At 40.8% G+C, this 13,511-nt stretch overlaps 1 protein-coding gene across 3 annotated transcripts in view; it reads left to right on the top strand.

Moving 5' to 3' along the window:
* PIP4P2 (phosphatidylinositol-4,5-bisphosphate 4-phosphatase 2) overlaps positions 1 to 9,900 on the top strand; it is a 62,423-nt gene extending 52,523 nt beyond the window's left edge. For all 3 annotated transcript variants that reach the window (XM_039521780.1, XM_039521781.1, XM_039521779.1), the window contains 2 exons: positions 421 to 511; positions 8,327 to 9,900. In XM_039521780.1, coding sequence (XP_039377714.1) covers positions 421 to 511; positions 8,327 to 8,470 — 235 coding nt within the window. In that variant the 3' untranslated portion in view covers positions 8,471 to 9,900. The remainder of the gene's footprint in view (positions 1 to 420; positions 512 to 8,326) is intronic.
* The last annotated feature ends 3,611 nt before the right edge of the window (positions 9,901 to 13,511 follow it).

Below are 13,511 nucleotides of genomic sequence, written 5' to 3'. Positions count from 1 at the left end.
GAAGTTCCAGAAGACTAGAAGAAAGCTAATGTTGTGCCAGTTTTTAAAAAGGGTAAATGGGGTGACTGGGTAGTTATAGACATGTCAGCCTATCATTGATTCCAGGCATGATAATGGAGCAGCTGATATGGGACTTGATTAATAATGAAATAAAGGAGGGTAATGTAATTCAAATCACCATGGGTTTATGGGAAAATAGATTCTGTCAAACTACCTTTTTTTTTTTTTGGTGAGATTTCAGGTTTTGTTGATAAAGGTAATAGTGGTTGATGTAATATACTTAGATTTCTGTAAGATGTTTGACTTGGTACCACGCAATATTTTGATTAAAAATCTAAAGCAATATAACATTAACATGGCATATATTAAATGGTTTAACATTTTTGTGTGGATCTAATCTAACAAACATTTCATTTACAGTTCCTCTGTTGGAAGTGCACTCCCACGAAGACGCTGCTGTGCATACATTACCATTGGAATGATATGCGTCTTCATTGGAGTTGGATTAACTGTGAGTAATGCACTTAATATTAATTTGCAGTGGGTCTCCTCCCTTTTCCAGCATTTAAGTAGAATCTTTTCAATTTCTACCTTCAGTCACCATCCCACTAATCACGTACTTATGCTCTGGCATGCAACTTTAAAAGGCTGGTGGGTTCTTTTAAGGTTATGATTAGAACTGGCTGGGACACTATATTTCATTTCCATGAGAAACTTTGAGGTTTTGGGAAAAAAATTATTCCTGATTTGGATGAAAAACCAAAACCTCAACGTTTTTTTGTGGAACTGAAATTTCACAATGCTAAGTTTTGGAAACCCTGAAGCATTCCCTCAACGGGAACATTTTAGTGTTTTTGAAACAAGAAATGCTCTTTGGCCTCCTGCCAGGTGAGGAGCTTGGAAGCCCAAGCTCCTCGGCAGCCTGCCACATAGGCAGGAAATTAGGCCTCTTAGGTCTGGTTTCATTAGCTGTTTCATTGAAATTGACCCATTCCAATAGAATGTTTCAGTTTCGCAAATCAGCATTTTCCAATAGAAAATTTGTGACCAGCTCTATTTGTGATATTGATCTAGCTTCAAGAGACTGTCAGGAAGCCATGTAGACTAAACCTTCCTGTCCCTGAGGGACAAGAGTAAAATATATATGGTGCATAGTTCTCTATCAAAAATTTTCTAGAGACAACACCAGCTTTAAGGTCACTGAGTAAGTGTGACATACCAGCATACAATCCAGACTAATGAGCAGTTGTGTCACTCCTGCCCTGCAACCTTGGTTGCCTTACAATGCCTTGCTGAAGTAGCTCTCACCTGGGTCACTCAAACATGCAAGCCACACCCTGAGTGTCTGTATGTACCTGCAGCCTGCCAGCCACGTTTGGGTAACACTCTGATTCTCATCAGCGGTGGCTATACAGCAGGGTGACCCCCAACACTTCCCCAGTCTTAGATTTTCTTCAATAAACATATGTCCTGTACTGCCCAGCCCTCTCCTGGACAGTACAAATTATATTAAGTCAGTTATTCCCTTAAGATGAGAAAGCATTCGATAGCGTGGATCGAGAGACCCTCTGGAAGCTCCTTCGGCACTATGGCATCCCAGCAAAGGTGGTCAACCTGATCAAGAATTCATACGACGGCATACACTGTAGAGTGATCCACGGAGGGCAGCTCACAAACAGCTTCCAGGTGTGAACCGGAGTCAGACAAGGATGCTTGTTGTCACCACTTCTTTCTTCTCGTCATCGATTGGATTATGAAGACATCCACTTACAAGCGTAGGAATGGAATCCAATGGTCATTGTGGACCCAGCTTGATGACCTGGACTTTGCCGACGACCTTGCACTCCTTTCGCACAGTAAACAGCAGATGCAAGAGAAGACCAACGTAGTGGCGGCCACGTCATCACAGGTTGGCCTCAACATCCACAAGGATAAGACCAAGATCCTTAGGATCAATTCCATCAGCAACGACCCAGTCACACTGAATGGAAGCCCCCTGGAAGAAGTGCAGTCCTTCACCTACCTAGGTAGCATCATCGACCAGCAGGGTGGCACAGACGCAGACATCAAAGTAAGGATTGGTAAGGCAAGAGCAGCCTTCTTACAGCTCAAGAACATCTGGAGCTCCAGAGAGCTGTCTTTGGCAATAAAGATTCGACTGTTCAACTCCAACGTGAAATCAGTCTTACTGTATGGAGCTGAAACCTGGAGGACAACCAAAACAACCACCAGGAAGATCCAGACCTTCATTAATAGCTGCCTCAGAAGGATTCTCCAGATCCGCTGGCCAGACACCATCAGTAACATCCACCTCTTGGAGAGGACCCATCAACTCCCAGCAGAGGAAGAAATTAGAAGGAGAAGGTGGGGCTGGATAGGACATACACTACGCAAGCAGCCAACCAACATCACCAGACAGGCACTGCAGTGGAACCCCCAAGGCAAGCGGAAAAGAGGCCGCCCAAGAAATACCTGGCGACGCGACCTTCAGGTTGATAGCAAAAAAATGGGCTATACCTGGAACCAGCTAGAGCGAATGGCCCAGGATAGAAGACTATGGAGATCTGTGGTTGGCGGCCCATACCCCAGTTGGGGTGACGGGCATGAATGAATGAATGATGATTCCCTTAAGAGATTAATGTGCACACACCTTGTCACCCCAAATATTTACCCAGACACTTCAATTTGAACACACTGGATTAGATAAAACAGTAAAGTTTAGTAACTACAAAGAGAGAGATTTTAAGTGAATACAAGTAATGAGGCATAAAAGTCAGAAAGAAAAAATAAAGGTAAAATAAAGATAAAATGTTTACTAATACCTAACTTAACAAACTATACCAGATTCAAGAAAGTTTCTGACCACATGCTTTCAGCAGTCTTACTGACCAAACCCCCGAAGGTCAGGTCTTGTTCCCCAGAGTCCTTTGTTGCTTCAGGTGCAGTGAATATAATGGTCAGGGAAAAGGGTGCCTTAGGACATTTGTCCGTTCTTTGTATTGTTTCCGTCCTTCTCTTGAAAAACATTTCCAGCTGGACACTAGGAGACAAAGAGTCTATGGAGAAGGATGTTCCCTGCTGGCTTTTTATCACCCCTTTGAGCTTTTTTTGTTTCCCTTTCTGCATGATGACTCCGTTTACTGCTGAAGTGCAAATTAAGCAGAGCACACCTTTCTTTGTTTAGGACAGACTTGTTTGCCATCCTCAGTTTGGGAAGGGCTTTGGGGTTTGGATCATGTTTTAATAACACTATACAGGCAAATCTTATAACTTTACATACAATGTTGCCATACATCAGGACTATACTGACCAGCAAATTATGCGTTTTCAGATGGTACCTTCCAAGACGTGTCTTCTACAAAAAATATTTCAGTAGTGTTTAGGGTGTGAACACAGGGTGCATACATTCTGTCACAGTAAGATAGAAGATATAATTTGCAAAAGGTGCCTATGTAACTTGAGAGCTAAATAGTTAAGCAACACAATGACTGACAAATACAATGCAGACAAGCACAAAGTAATACTTATTGTAAGAAATAATTTTAGCTACTTTACATAAATTGATAGATTCTGCTTTAACTGTAACAATTCATAAAAAGATCAGTGATTTTTTTTTTACCACTACAGCACACTGACCAGATGTGTCCAAACAATCTGTTAGGCTATATTAGGAAAGGGACAAAGTTTAATGCTGCATATATTAATATACCATTATATACATTGATGGTACTCTTACCTTGTCTGCTGTTTCTTTCTAGTCACCCCTCTTAAAATGGATATAGGAGAGATGAGAAAAGCAGCAAAAATTCCTAGAGACATGGAAAGATTTGCACATGCAGAGAGATTTAAAACATCAGAAATGTTTACAGGTAGATGTGTAAGAGGGCCAGATAGAGAGAGATGTAAAATAACGAAAGGTGAGGAGAAGGTAATCTTGATGGTCTTACTCAGCCTTTCCAATAAAAGTAGAACAGTGTATCATGCAGTGAAATTAAAATTCTTGGGCTGTTACTACTCAAGAAAGAGATCTTGGAATCATTGTGGATAGGTCTCTGAAAACATCCACTCAATGTTCAGCGGCAGTCAAAAAAGCGAACATAATGTTGGGAATCATTAAGAAAGAGATTGATAAGAAGACACAAAATATCATATTGCCTCTATATAAATCCATGGTACTCCCACACCTTGAAAACTGTGTGCAGATCTGGTCACTCCATCTCAAAAAAGAGATATTGGCATTGGAAAAGGTTCAGAAAAGGCAACAAAAATGATTAGGTGTATGGAACAGCTTTCATATGAGGCGAGATTAATAAAACTGGGACTTTTCAGTTTGGAAAAGAGACAACTAAAGGGGGATATGATTGAGGTCTATAAAATCATGACAGCAGGTTTAAAACAAACAAAAGGAAATAGTGAGTGGATGTTTTCAGAGAACTATCCACAATGATGCCAAGATCTTTGTTGAGTGGTAACAGCTAATTTAGACCACATCATTTTATATGTATAGTTGGAATTATGTTTTCCAATGTGCATTACTTTGCATTTATCAACATTGAATTTCATCTGCCATTTTGTTGTCCAGTCACCCAGTTTTGTAAGATCCCTTTGTAACTCTTTGCGGTCTGTTTTGGACTTAACTATCTTGAGCAGTTATGTATCATCTGCAAATTTTGCCATCTCACTGTTTACCCCTTTTTTCCAGTTTATTTATGAATGTTAAACAGCACTGGGCGCAGTACAGACCCCTGGGGGACACCACTATTTACCTCTCCCCCTTCTGAAAACTGACCATTTATTCCTACCCTTTGTTTCCTATCTTTTAACCCGTTACCAATCCATAAGAGGACCTTCCCTCTTATCCCGTGACAGCTTACTTTGCTTAAGAGCCTTTGGTGAGGGACTTTGTCAAAGGCTTTCTGAAACTCAAAGTACAGTATGTCCTCTGGATCACCGTTGTCCACATGCTTGCTGACCCCCTCAAAGAATTCTAGTAGATTGGTGAGGCATGATTTTCTTTTATAAAAAACATGTTGACTCTTTGCCAACAAATCATGTTCATCTATATGTCTGATAATTCTGTTCTTTACTATAGTTTCAACCAGTTTGCCCAGTACTGAAGTTAGGTTTACCAGCCTATAATTGGCGGGATCACCTCTGAAGCCTTTGTAAAAAATTGGTGCCACCTTAGCCATCTTCCTATCTTGTACAGAAGTGATTTAAGTGGTAGGTTATATACCACAGTTAGCAGTTCTGCAATTTCACATTCGAGTTCTTCAGAACTCTTGCATGAATACCATCTGGTTTTGTTGACTTATTACTGTTTCATTTATCAATTTCTTCCAAAACCTCCTCTAATGACACCTCAATCTGGGACACATCCTCAGATTTGTCCCCTAAAAAGAATGGCTAAGGTTTGCTAATCTCCCTCAGATCCTCAGCTGTGAAGACTGATGCAAAGAATTCATTTAGGTTCTCCACAATGGTCTTATCATCCTTGAGTGCTGCTTTAGCATCTCGATTTTCCAGCCTGATTTTGATTCCTTCTCTTACTTCAACAAATTTACATTTTGTCATTTATAATCCTGTGATTCTCAGACCAGAATTATTTTAGGAATCTAGATGCAAGTCATAGAAGGAAATATAGAAAGAACTGTTTTTCCACTTCTTGTGAAGTTCCCAACTTTTTCCTGAAGTGGTTTGACCCAGCAAATTTTGTTTTGATTCTGTGGCTTCACTGATGAATTGTGCTTTTAGCTATTTAAGAATCAATAGTTAATTGGCGTTAACGAATAGTTATCCCAAGTCCCATGAACTAGGTTAACTCTTGAGTTATTCCATGACTAGGTCTACTATAGCACAGAGCCTGGCCATATCCCTCCGCCTTGGCTAGCACATTATTGACATTTGCTTTTATTGTCAGATTTTTATGCCTTCTTAGGGTCTCCTTATCCAAGTTCCTTAATTTAATATTTATGATTTCTACTTCCTTCAAGTTCAGATGCAGCACAGGTGACCTGCCACCTTTTTGGATCCTCTGTTTTGGATTTTGAGTATGCAAAAGCTTCTCCAAACAATCATTCTTGTATTTCCTGTGCAGCAGTGTCCTGCTAGCCTCTGCGGTCAGCTCAGCAGTCTCACTCTGCTAGCCTTGTTGGCTCCTGTCACTGAGAAAGGCAGCAGAAGGGCTGGTGCAGTTTGAGTGGGGACTAGCAGCACAACAGAGTTCCATCCTGCTCTCCCTGGCAATGGTGGAAAGGGAGGGGAAGAATTCTGAGTCCAGGGATGGATTTTTTTTTAGTCTAGAGAGTTGCATAGGGTGTATTCTCATCCTGAGAGTGTCATGTCAGAGAGGGCTCGGAGGGTGAGGGGGAAGAAATGTGGTGCTGAGCTGTGGAGAGGTTAAGTAGGAAGAGGAACAATTTTCAGTTTGAGGGCATCGGGCTGGGACAGGAAGGCTTCTGAGTAATAGGAGGGTTGAAAAGAGTTAAGGGAGATTGAGTCAGGAGGGAGATGGGAAGTTTGAGAGCAAGGAAAATGGGGCTGGCTGGTATGTGGATGGGAAGGATGGAAGGGTAACAGCTAGATGTTGGGAGAATTAGTAGTATGAGACAACAGTATGGTCACAGAGAGATACTGTCTCCTCCCCTGCTGCTGTCTTCTATAAAGCTTCCAGGTTTTCATCCTGATATGGGGATGGTGCTTTTTTGTTCCCATTTCCTTACCAAATTCCCTTTTCTCTCACTCTGATGCTTTCCTGTGACACCCCAATTGCAGTGTTCCAGTTTTCTCCTTGAAAATCTGACCCACCTGCTGGGATGATTGGATATAGATTTATACCAGGGGTCGGCAACTTCTGGCACGCAGCTCACCAGGGTAAGCACCCTGGCAGGCTGGGCCAGTTTGTTTACCTGCCAAATCTGCAGATTCGGCCGATCGCGGCTCCCACTGGCCACAGTTTGCCGCTCCAGGCCAATGGGAGCCTCAGGAAGCGGCGCGGGCCGAGGGATGTGCTGGCAGATGCTTCCTGCCGCCCCCATTGGCCTGGAGCGGTGAACCACGGCCAGTGGGAGCCGTGTTTGACCGAACCTGCGGATGTGGCAGGTAAACAAACTGGCCTGGCCCGCCAGAGTGCTTACCCTGGGAAGCCACATGCCAGAGGTTGCTGACCCCTGATTTATACTGTAATCTCACCACTTACTGTGGATACCAGCCTCCATTACTTTTCAGTCAGAAAATCTCCCGTTAAGTGTTGGCCCAAATCTTGGCTTCTCAGAGTGAAACATTCCATTTGTAAACCAGACCAGAAATCATAATTCAAACTCCCCTTTCCATCTGAGACCCAGGGCCGTAAAAGGTTTCTTTCTATCTGCCATTTCAGCCCCAAATGGGGAGGATTTCTTCTGTTATCTCCCATTTACAAGGCATCCTCTCAGGAACATGGGTTCTGTTTCAAGCATCCTGTAGTTATGTATCAAATTCCTGAAGCTTCTCTCCCATTCCTGTATACTTACCTATGACTACCCTAACACCCTGAAACCTGTACGTCAATCCACGCACGACTGGGGAAAAAAACAACCTTATCCTCTCCCCAACCACCTATTTACCCTCCAATCTCAAGAGCTGAACACAAACATCTGGCACGCTACAGTTCATATTGTCACCAGTGAAATGGGAATGTTTCTCCCATGTTTTGCCAATAGAGGTTGGTGCTGCTATATAGTATTACTGTAAATATCTTCCAGTCTTCTAGGGGTGAAGACTGAGGAGAGCCCCTTAGCAACCAAACTGCTGCATTTTCATTACATGGTGGGGAAGAGAGGTTTGGGAACATAGTCTACATTCTTGTACCCATGTCTCCAGCCTGCAGAACAGTAATGGAACCTCTGTAGTCAATACTGCAGCCTTAAAATGACAGCAACCCCACAACTACATACTGCGGTGCAAGGAGCCCCCTGCACAGGAGTTGAATTTTGTCTCTCTGAGCTTACTGACACCCTTAACTTGCACAGTATAACTGCCCTGGTTCTGTGATGGGCCTTTTGCATCCTCAGATGAGTAGTGGAGGACTGGCCTGTAGTGGAGGGAGTGAAAGTAAGAAACTATATATGGAGTTTAAAGGCAATTTCTTTGAGTTTTGGTACAACTTTAAATATTGGCATCGTTGACTTGAAATTAAAAAAAACACCTTCATGGAACTAAAAAAAAGGGTACTGTGACCCTTGACATTGCCTGTTAAGTTTAATATGTTTCTCTAAAAACACTTTTTTTTCCCCTCTCAAATTGCTTAGACTATTGTGTTGCTGACATTTGTTTTTCTTTTTTTTAGGTTGGTACACAAGATTTTGCCAGGCGTTTCCATGCAACATATGTTTCTTGGGCTATTGCTTATCTCTTAGGCTTGATCTGCCTTATTCGAGCCTGTTACTGGGGAGCCATAAAAGTTAGTTATCCAGAGCACAGTTTTGCATAGACTTATAATGGTAGGTTACAGCAGGTGAAAAAGTCTAATGATTCTGGATGCTACATGTTGGACATTTTTAAACTTTTCCTTTAAGGATTCCATTCTGTTACAAGTAGTTTTAAGACTGGGGATCTTTTAAGAACAAATGTTCATTGCACTACATTATATGCAAAATAGTTTGTTTTGCTGCTAGATTCCCAAGCTCTGAATACTAAAGCTTTGTTTACATGTTCATGCACCTGTCTTAAAGGTATTGTTGAATTTAATTCCAACAAACAGTATTAAATTTTACGTTTCCTTTTTATTATGTTAAGATCAGTCTGTGCCATTGTTTGGGTGGTCAGTAAGTAGTCAAAAGCAACAGGTGTTTATAAGTGTTTCTACAGTAACTTCATATTTGTACTTACGTTTTCATTAAAACTGTATTAAAGTGGCTTGCTTTAAAATCTAAGCAATAAGCAATTTGCTTGAACTGCTTACTGTAACTTTTACCTAAGATCATAACGACCTTATTCAGGAAGTGAAATTTACGAGTGTACTTTTGAAGACTGACACTGTTGCTAGAGAGTCAACATTTGTAAACACTGTATGCTTTCAGGTTTTCAGGTAGAGAGATGCAATATTTTGGTAATCCAGTTAGAAACAGAAATGTCAGTTTATCCAATGTTGGAATTCAACTTGGATATTTTTTTTTCCAAGGATCCTGGGACTTGTTAATGTTTCTTTTTTTACAGGCAAATCCTAAAAGCCATGTTTGGATTTATGGAACTTTGCTCTGGTTGTTTGTGAGAGTTCCTTTACAGGGTCGAAGGGAAGTGTTTCATATGACTCGTTTTATAATACTTAGGTGTAATTTAGCTGAAAATAGGGTGATGATGGGTTACCTCTTACTTTCATCTGATCATCATAAACTTTTCCTGTTGGGAGAATTTTTCATTGGTCACTGCAAAAGGAGATACTTCTGTAATATGAAAATGAGTAAACTGTTACTCTGATCATTCCTTCAAAATACAGCTGGTCAATTTGACATGGGCAATTAATTCAAGAGAATACGGAAACTGAAACCAGTTTAATTTTCTAATGATGTATTCACAAAGGGTTAAGGGACCAGTTCTTGCACTGCCCATCTTTACAGTTTTAAACTAGTTTTTTGCTAAATTTAGAAGGAATGTCCTGAGCTCTTTAGAAGACAGTAGTCTGTAGATAATGGGGTTGGGGTAAATTAATGTGGATGTTCCAGGGATACGTATATTATTTTAAATTATCTATGTTCCTGTTAGGACAAAATGACATTCAGATGAGGATTTGGAGCACAATAAATGTATTCTTCAAATTGTAAATGACATGTCTTTGTATGATGACAAATGTACAAAAGCAGTAGCTCAGGATTAAAATGTACCTTTTAAAATAAACTAATAAAGATTATTATTCAAAGTTAATACCCTTTCCTTCTGTGTAAAGGCTGCATATGCTCCTAATTAGAAGAGTTTGACCAAATGGCATGGGAGCAGTATAGATGTCTTTTACAGGAAGCATGTGGTCAATCCCTTACCTGTGAGTGCTAGTCTCAAGAACAGAGGATCAGGCCTCTAAAAGAATTGGTACAAGCAAACTAGAAAACCATTCTTGTGAAAGGAAGCATCTAGCTGCTGTGGGGCCAGGTAGAAGTTAAGTCACTTGCTTCTAATAGATCAGTTACAATTCCATTAGGCATTTGAGACAGCTGTCAAAACTTCCTGCGACTTCCTATGACAGGTTCCATCCCAGCTCACAAAACATTATTAAATTAATAATAAAATAATAATCTATTGGCCCCTGTGTGGATACATTGATATGATCAAAATAAATTTTGTTTGGTACTTTTCACTTGTGATATTTGGAATTCCTGATAAACTTTTCAAAATATCTTGCAATCAGATTAATTTTTCTTTTCAGAAACTTCATAATAAGACACTAGTGGTCAGCTCTCTAGCAGTCTGACTTGTTTTCCAATGTTTGTTTTGGTGTATTTAGGGATAATTTATATTCCCTTTGAGATCAGTGGGAATTGAGCCAGTAGAAGCTGGATAAGGCCTCAGTGTAACATATTTCTATAAAAATAAATAACGAACGGTTAGTTTATTTTATTCAGTATTAATGCACTTGTTCTAACAAAACTCTGTCACTGTATCTATTCGCTTCAAAGTTCCTGGGAAATCCTGCCCTAAACTTAAATACAGTCTAGTAGGAGAAATTTTTCAGGGTTGGTTTTTTTAAAGTGATTAACATCTTTTGTTCTTTTTTTTCCTGTGCTCCCTGATGTGCATCTGATGTAGCCTATTATGCATAGCAATAAAGGACCTTTACAATTCACAGGAAAATTTTCTTTCTAAACAGAACATGTGTGTTTTGCCCATGCGTGAAAAATGTGACACTTCCCCTGCAGAAATGGACTGAAATGTTGGTCTGAATAGGGCATCTAATAATTTCCAACTTTCAGCTTTTTAAACATTTTTACAGTGATTGAAAACTCTTGTAACGTGTTTAATTGTGATCTTTGTACAAATTGCATTTTTTTGGTGCTATTTCCCTTCCATATTGTCCTGGATTAGTCTTTATTTAAAATAAAAAGGGAGCATTTCTAGAAATCTGGGCACTTGATTGCTGGAAGGTATCTTTGTTGCCACAAGATCAGAGATCACATTGGCTTTCCATTTGCTTTCTTTTTATGTAAGGCAATTGTTTAGTAATCAGTCTATGAAACTTACACTCTCTGGCTCCTAAAGGATGGATATTAACCTTAAGGAAACAGGCACAGGGTCTACCTGCTACAGAACGTGACTGCTGGTCTTCTCCATAGCTTGGGCTGCTATGAGCACCTCCGTCCTGTGTTAGTGTTTCCTCTGGCTACCTGTTAGCTTCTAATGACAGTTTAAGCACTTGATCCTAATGTTCAAAACAATTAACAGATCGTGTCCCAGATATATTAAAGACTGAATCTATTAATTACTATGACAGCTGTGCTCTGCTGGGCCAGTGCAGACAACAAAGGCCAGGATGTATTGTGGGAGATAAAGCATGGCCGTTTGAGGGGATCCAGCAATGGAACAGATTTCCAGAGGAGATGAGGTAAATCTGGAGTCTGACGGCCTTTAGGAAATGTTGCAAAACCTTCCCCTTTGAAAAAGCCTTTCCACCCTAAGAATGACAAAACACTGACACCCATTTCTACCCTATGACCCTACTGAAAAAAGTAAATGAAGATCTAAGAAACCCTACCCCGAGTAGAGATTTTACCCTCAGAAGGCAAAAGTGACAGAGTCTCCATGGAGTCTGCTAGGGACATCACTGTTGCTATTGATATTACATGGAAGGTGCTCAAATATTACGAGTGGCTTTATAAAACCCGTAAGCAGGTAGGTAAAAACCCTACGACTAGAGAGAGGCTGAGAGAAAGTTTCCATTTTCCATATTCCTCTCATTCTCTGTCTGCTCATTGCCTTTAAATATCGGTACTTACTATAGTGTGAGGGCAAAGTAAACTGATTCCATGTATTCGTTACCGTAACTCCTCACTTACAGTCATCCCAGTTAACTTTGTTTCGTTGTTACGTTGCTGATCAATTAGGGAACATGCTCATTTAAAGTTGTGCAATGCTCCCTTATAACATTTGGGAGCCACCTACTTTGTCCACTGCTTGCAGAAAGAGCAGCCTGTTGGAATTAGCTAGTGAGGGCTTGGAATCAGGGTAGACCGGCAACCCCCCATCAGCTCCCCTAAATTCCCTGTGTGGCAGCCGCCCAGCAGGCTATCAATTGCTGGGCAGTTCAGCTGTTCTTCCCCCCACTGCCATGTGCTGCTCCTGCCCTCTGCCCTGGAGCTGCTCCTGGGAGCCTCCTGCTTGCTCTGCTGGGGGGGGGGGGGGGGGAAGAGGCAAGGTGGGAGCGTGGCCAGAGGAGGAGCCAAGGGGTGGGGGCGCCTTTTTTATGTTTACTCCCCCTACACTTAGAACCTGGTTACGCCACTGCACAGGGGGAGACCAGATTTCACGGTCCATGATGCGTTTTTCATGAATTTGGTAGGGCCCTACCTATCGGCTTTATTACTTTTTTAAAAACTTTCCTTAAGACAAAGTTAAGGTAAAATATTAACATACTGCATCGTACATTACTTATTACTTATTCAGGATCAGGTTAATGTTCAGAGAACCTGGCCTCAGATTGGCTTGCTGGCTGGGGAGCCCTCTTCTTCTGAGTGTGCTAGAAAGGGTGACCAGATTTTGAAATATCTATCCTCTTTTTGGAGCGACTCTTGTGTGCACATGTGGTGTGAAAACTTTTCCATTAGACAGACAGTCCATATTTTACTATACCACAATTCTGCAGAAGTCGTCACATGTTTCCAATAATGTGCAATGCAAAGTTTTTAACTCTGAATAATAGGGTTTCTAATGGAAGTGCTGACAGACCTGTAGCTACATGGTGGCTGCTGAATGTCCCAATGAATATGTGATTGAAGTCACGGAAAAAAATCAATGTATATTTTAATATTTCCTATTTAAAAATGAGAGAGTGATCAGTTTTTTCTGACATACTTTTTTCTCTTTTTTTCCCCCCTTTTAGAATAGGCAAGACAATCCTAAAGTCCTTTCAATAGCACAAAATCACTTGCACAGTTTTATGGCAGCATACCTCCAATGAATTCAGTGTGGTTACTTTTGATTTATTCCAGTGTGGGAATAGAATCAGGCACATCCTCTTATTTTTTGCCATTTAAGAGACCACATTGACTTTGTACTTCCAAGCTTGTCCTCAGTATTCCAAGGAAGACCCTAACTATACATTTTGCTACTAGTGATTTTTTTTTGATTATGTAAAACAAAGGATTTTAGGGTTCTCTTGTTTATTTACAAAATAAAATTATTTGTATTTTTCCCTATGATGGTAGTGCATAGAGATCCCAACTGAGATAAGGGCCCCATTTTGATTTGATTTTTGCTGAAAGAGTGAGATACTTGGACTAATTGGGGCCACTGTGACTTTGCAGCTGGGTAGGCAGCTACTACCCCTT

Source organism: Mauremys reevesii, linkage group 2 (assembly GCF_016161935.1).
Source record: "Mauremys reevesii isolate NIE-2019 linkage group 2, ASM1616193v1, whole genome shotgun sequence".
NCBI classification, from domain to species: Eukaryota; Metazoa; Chordata; order Testudines; family Geoemydidae; genus Mauremys; species Mauremys reevesii.
The sequence above is the reverse complement of the archived record's forward strand: the minus strand, read 5'-3'. Positions and strand labels throughout refer to the sequence as shown.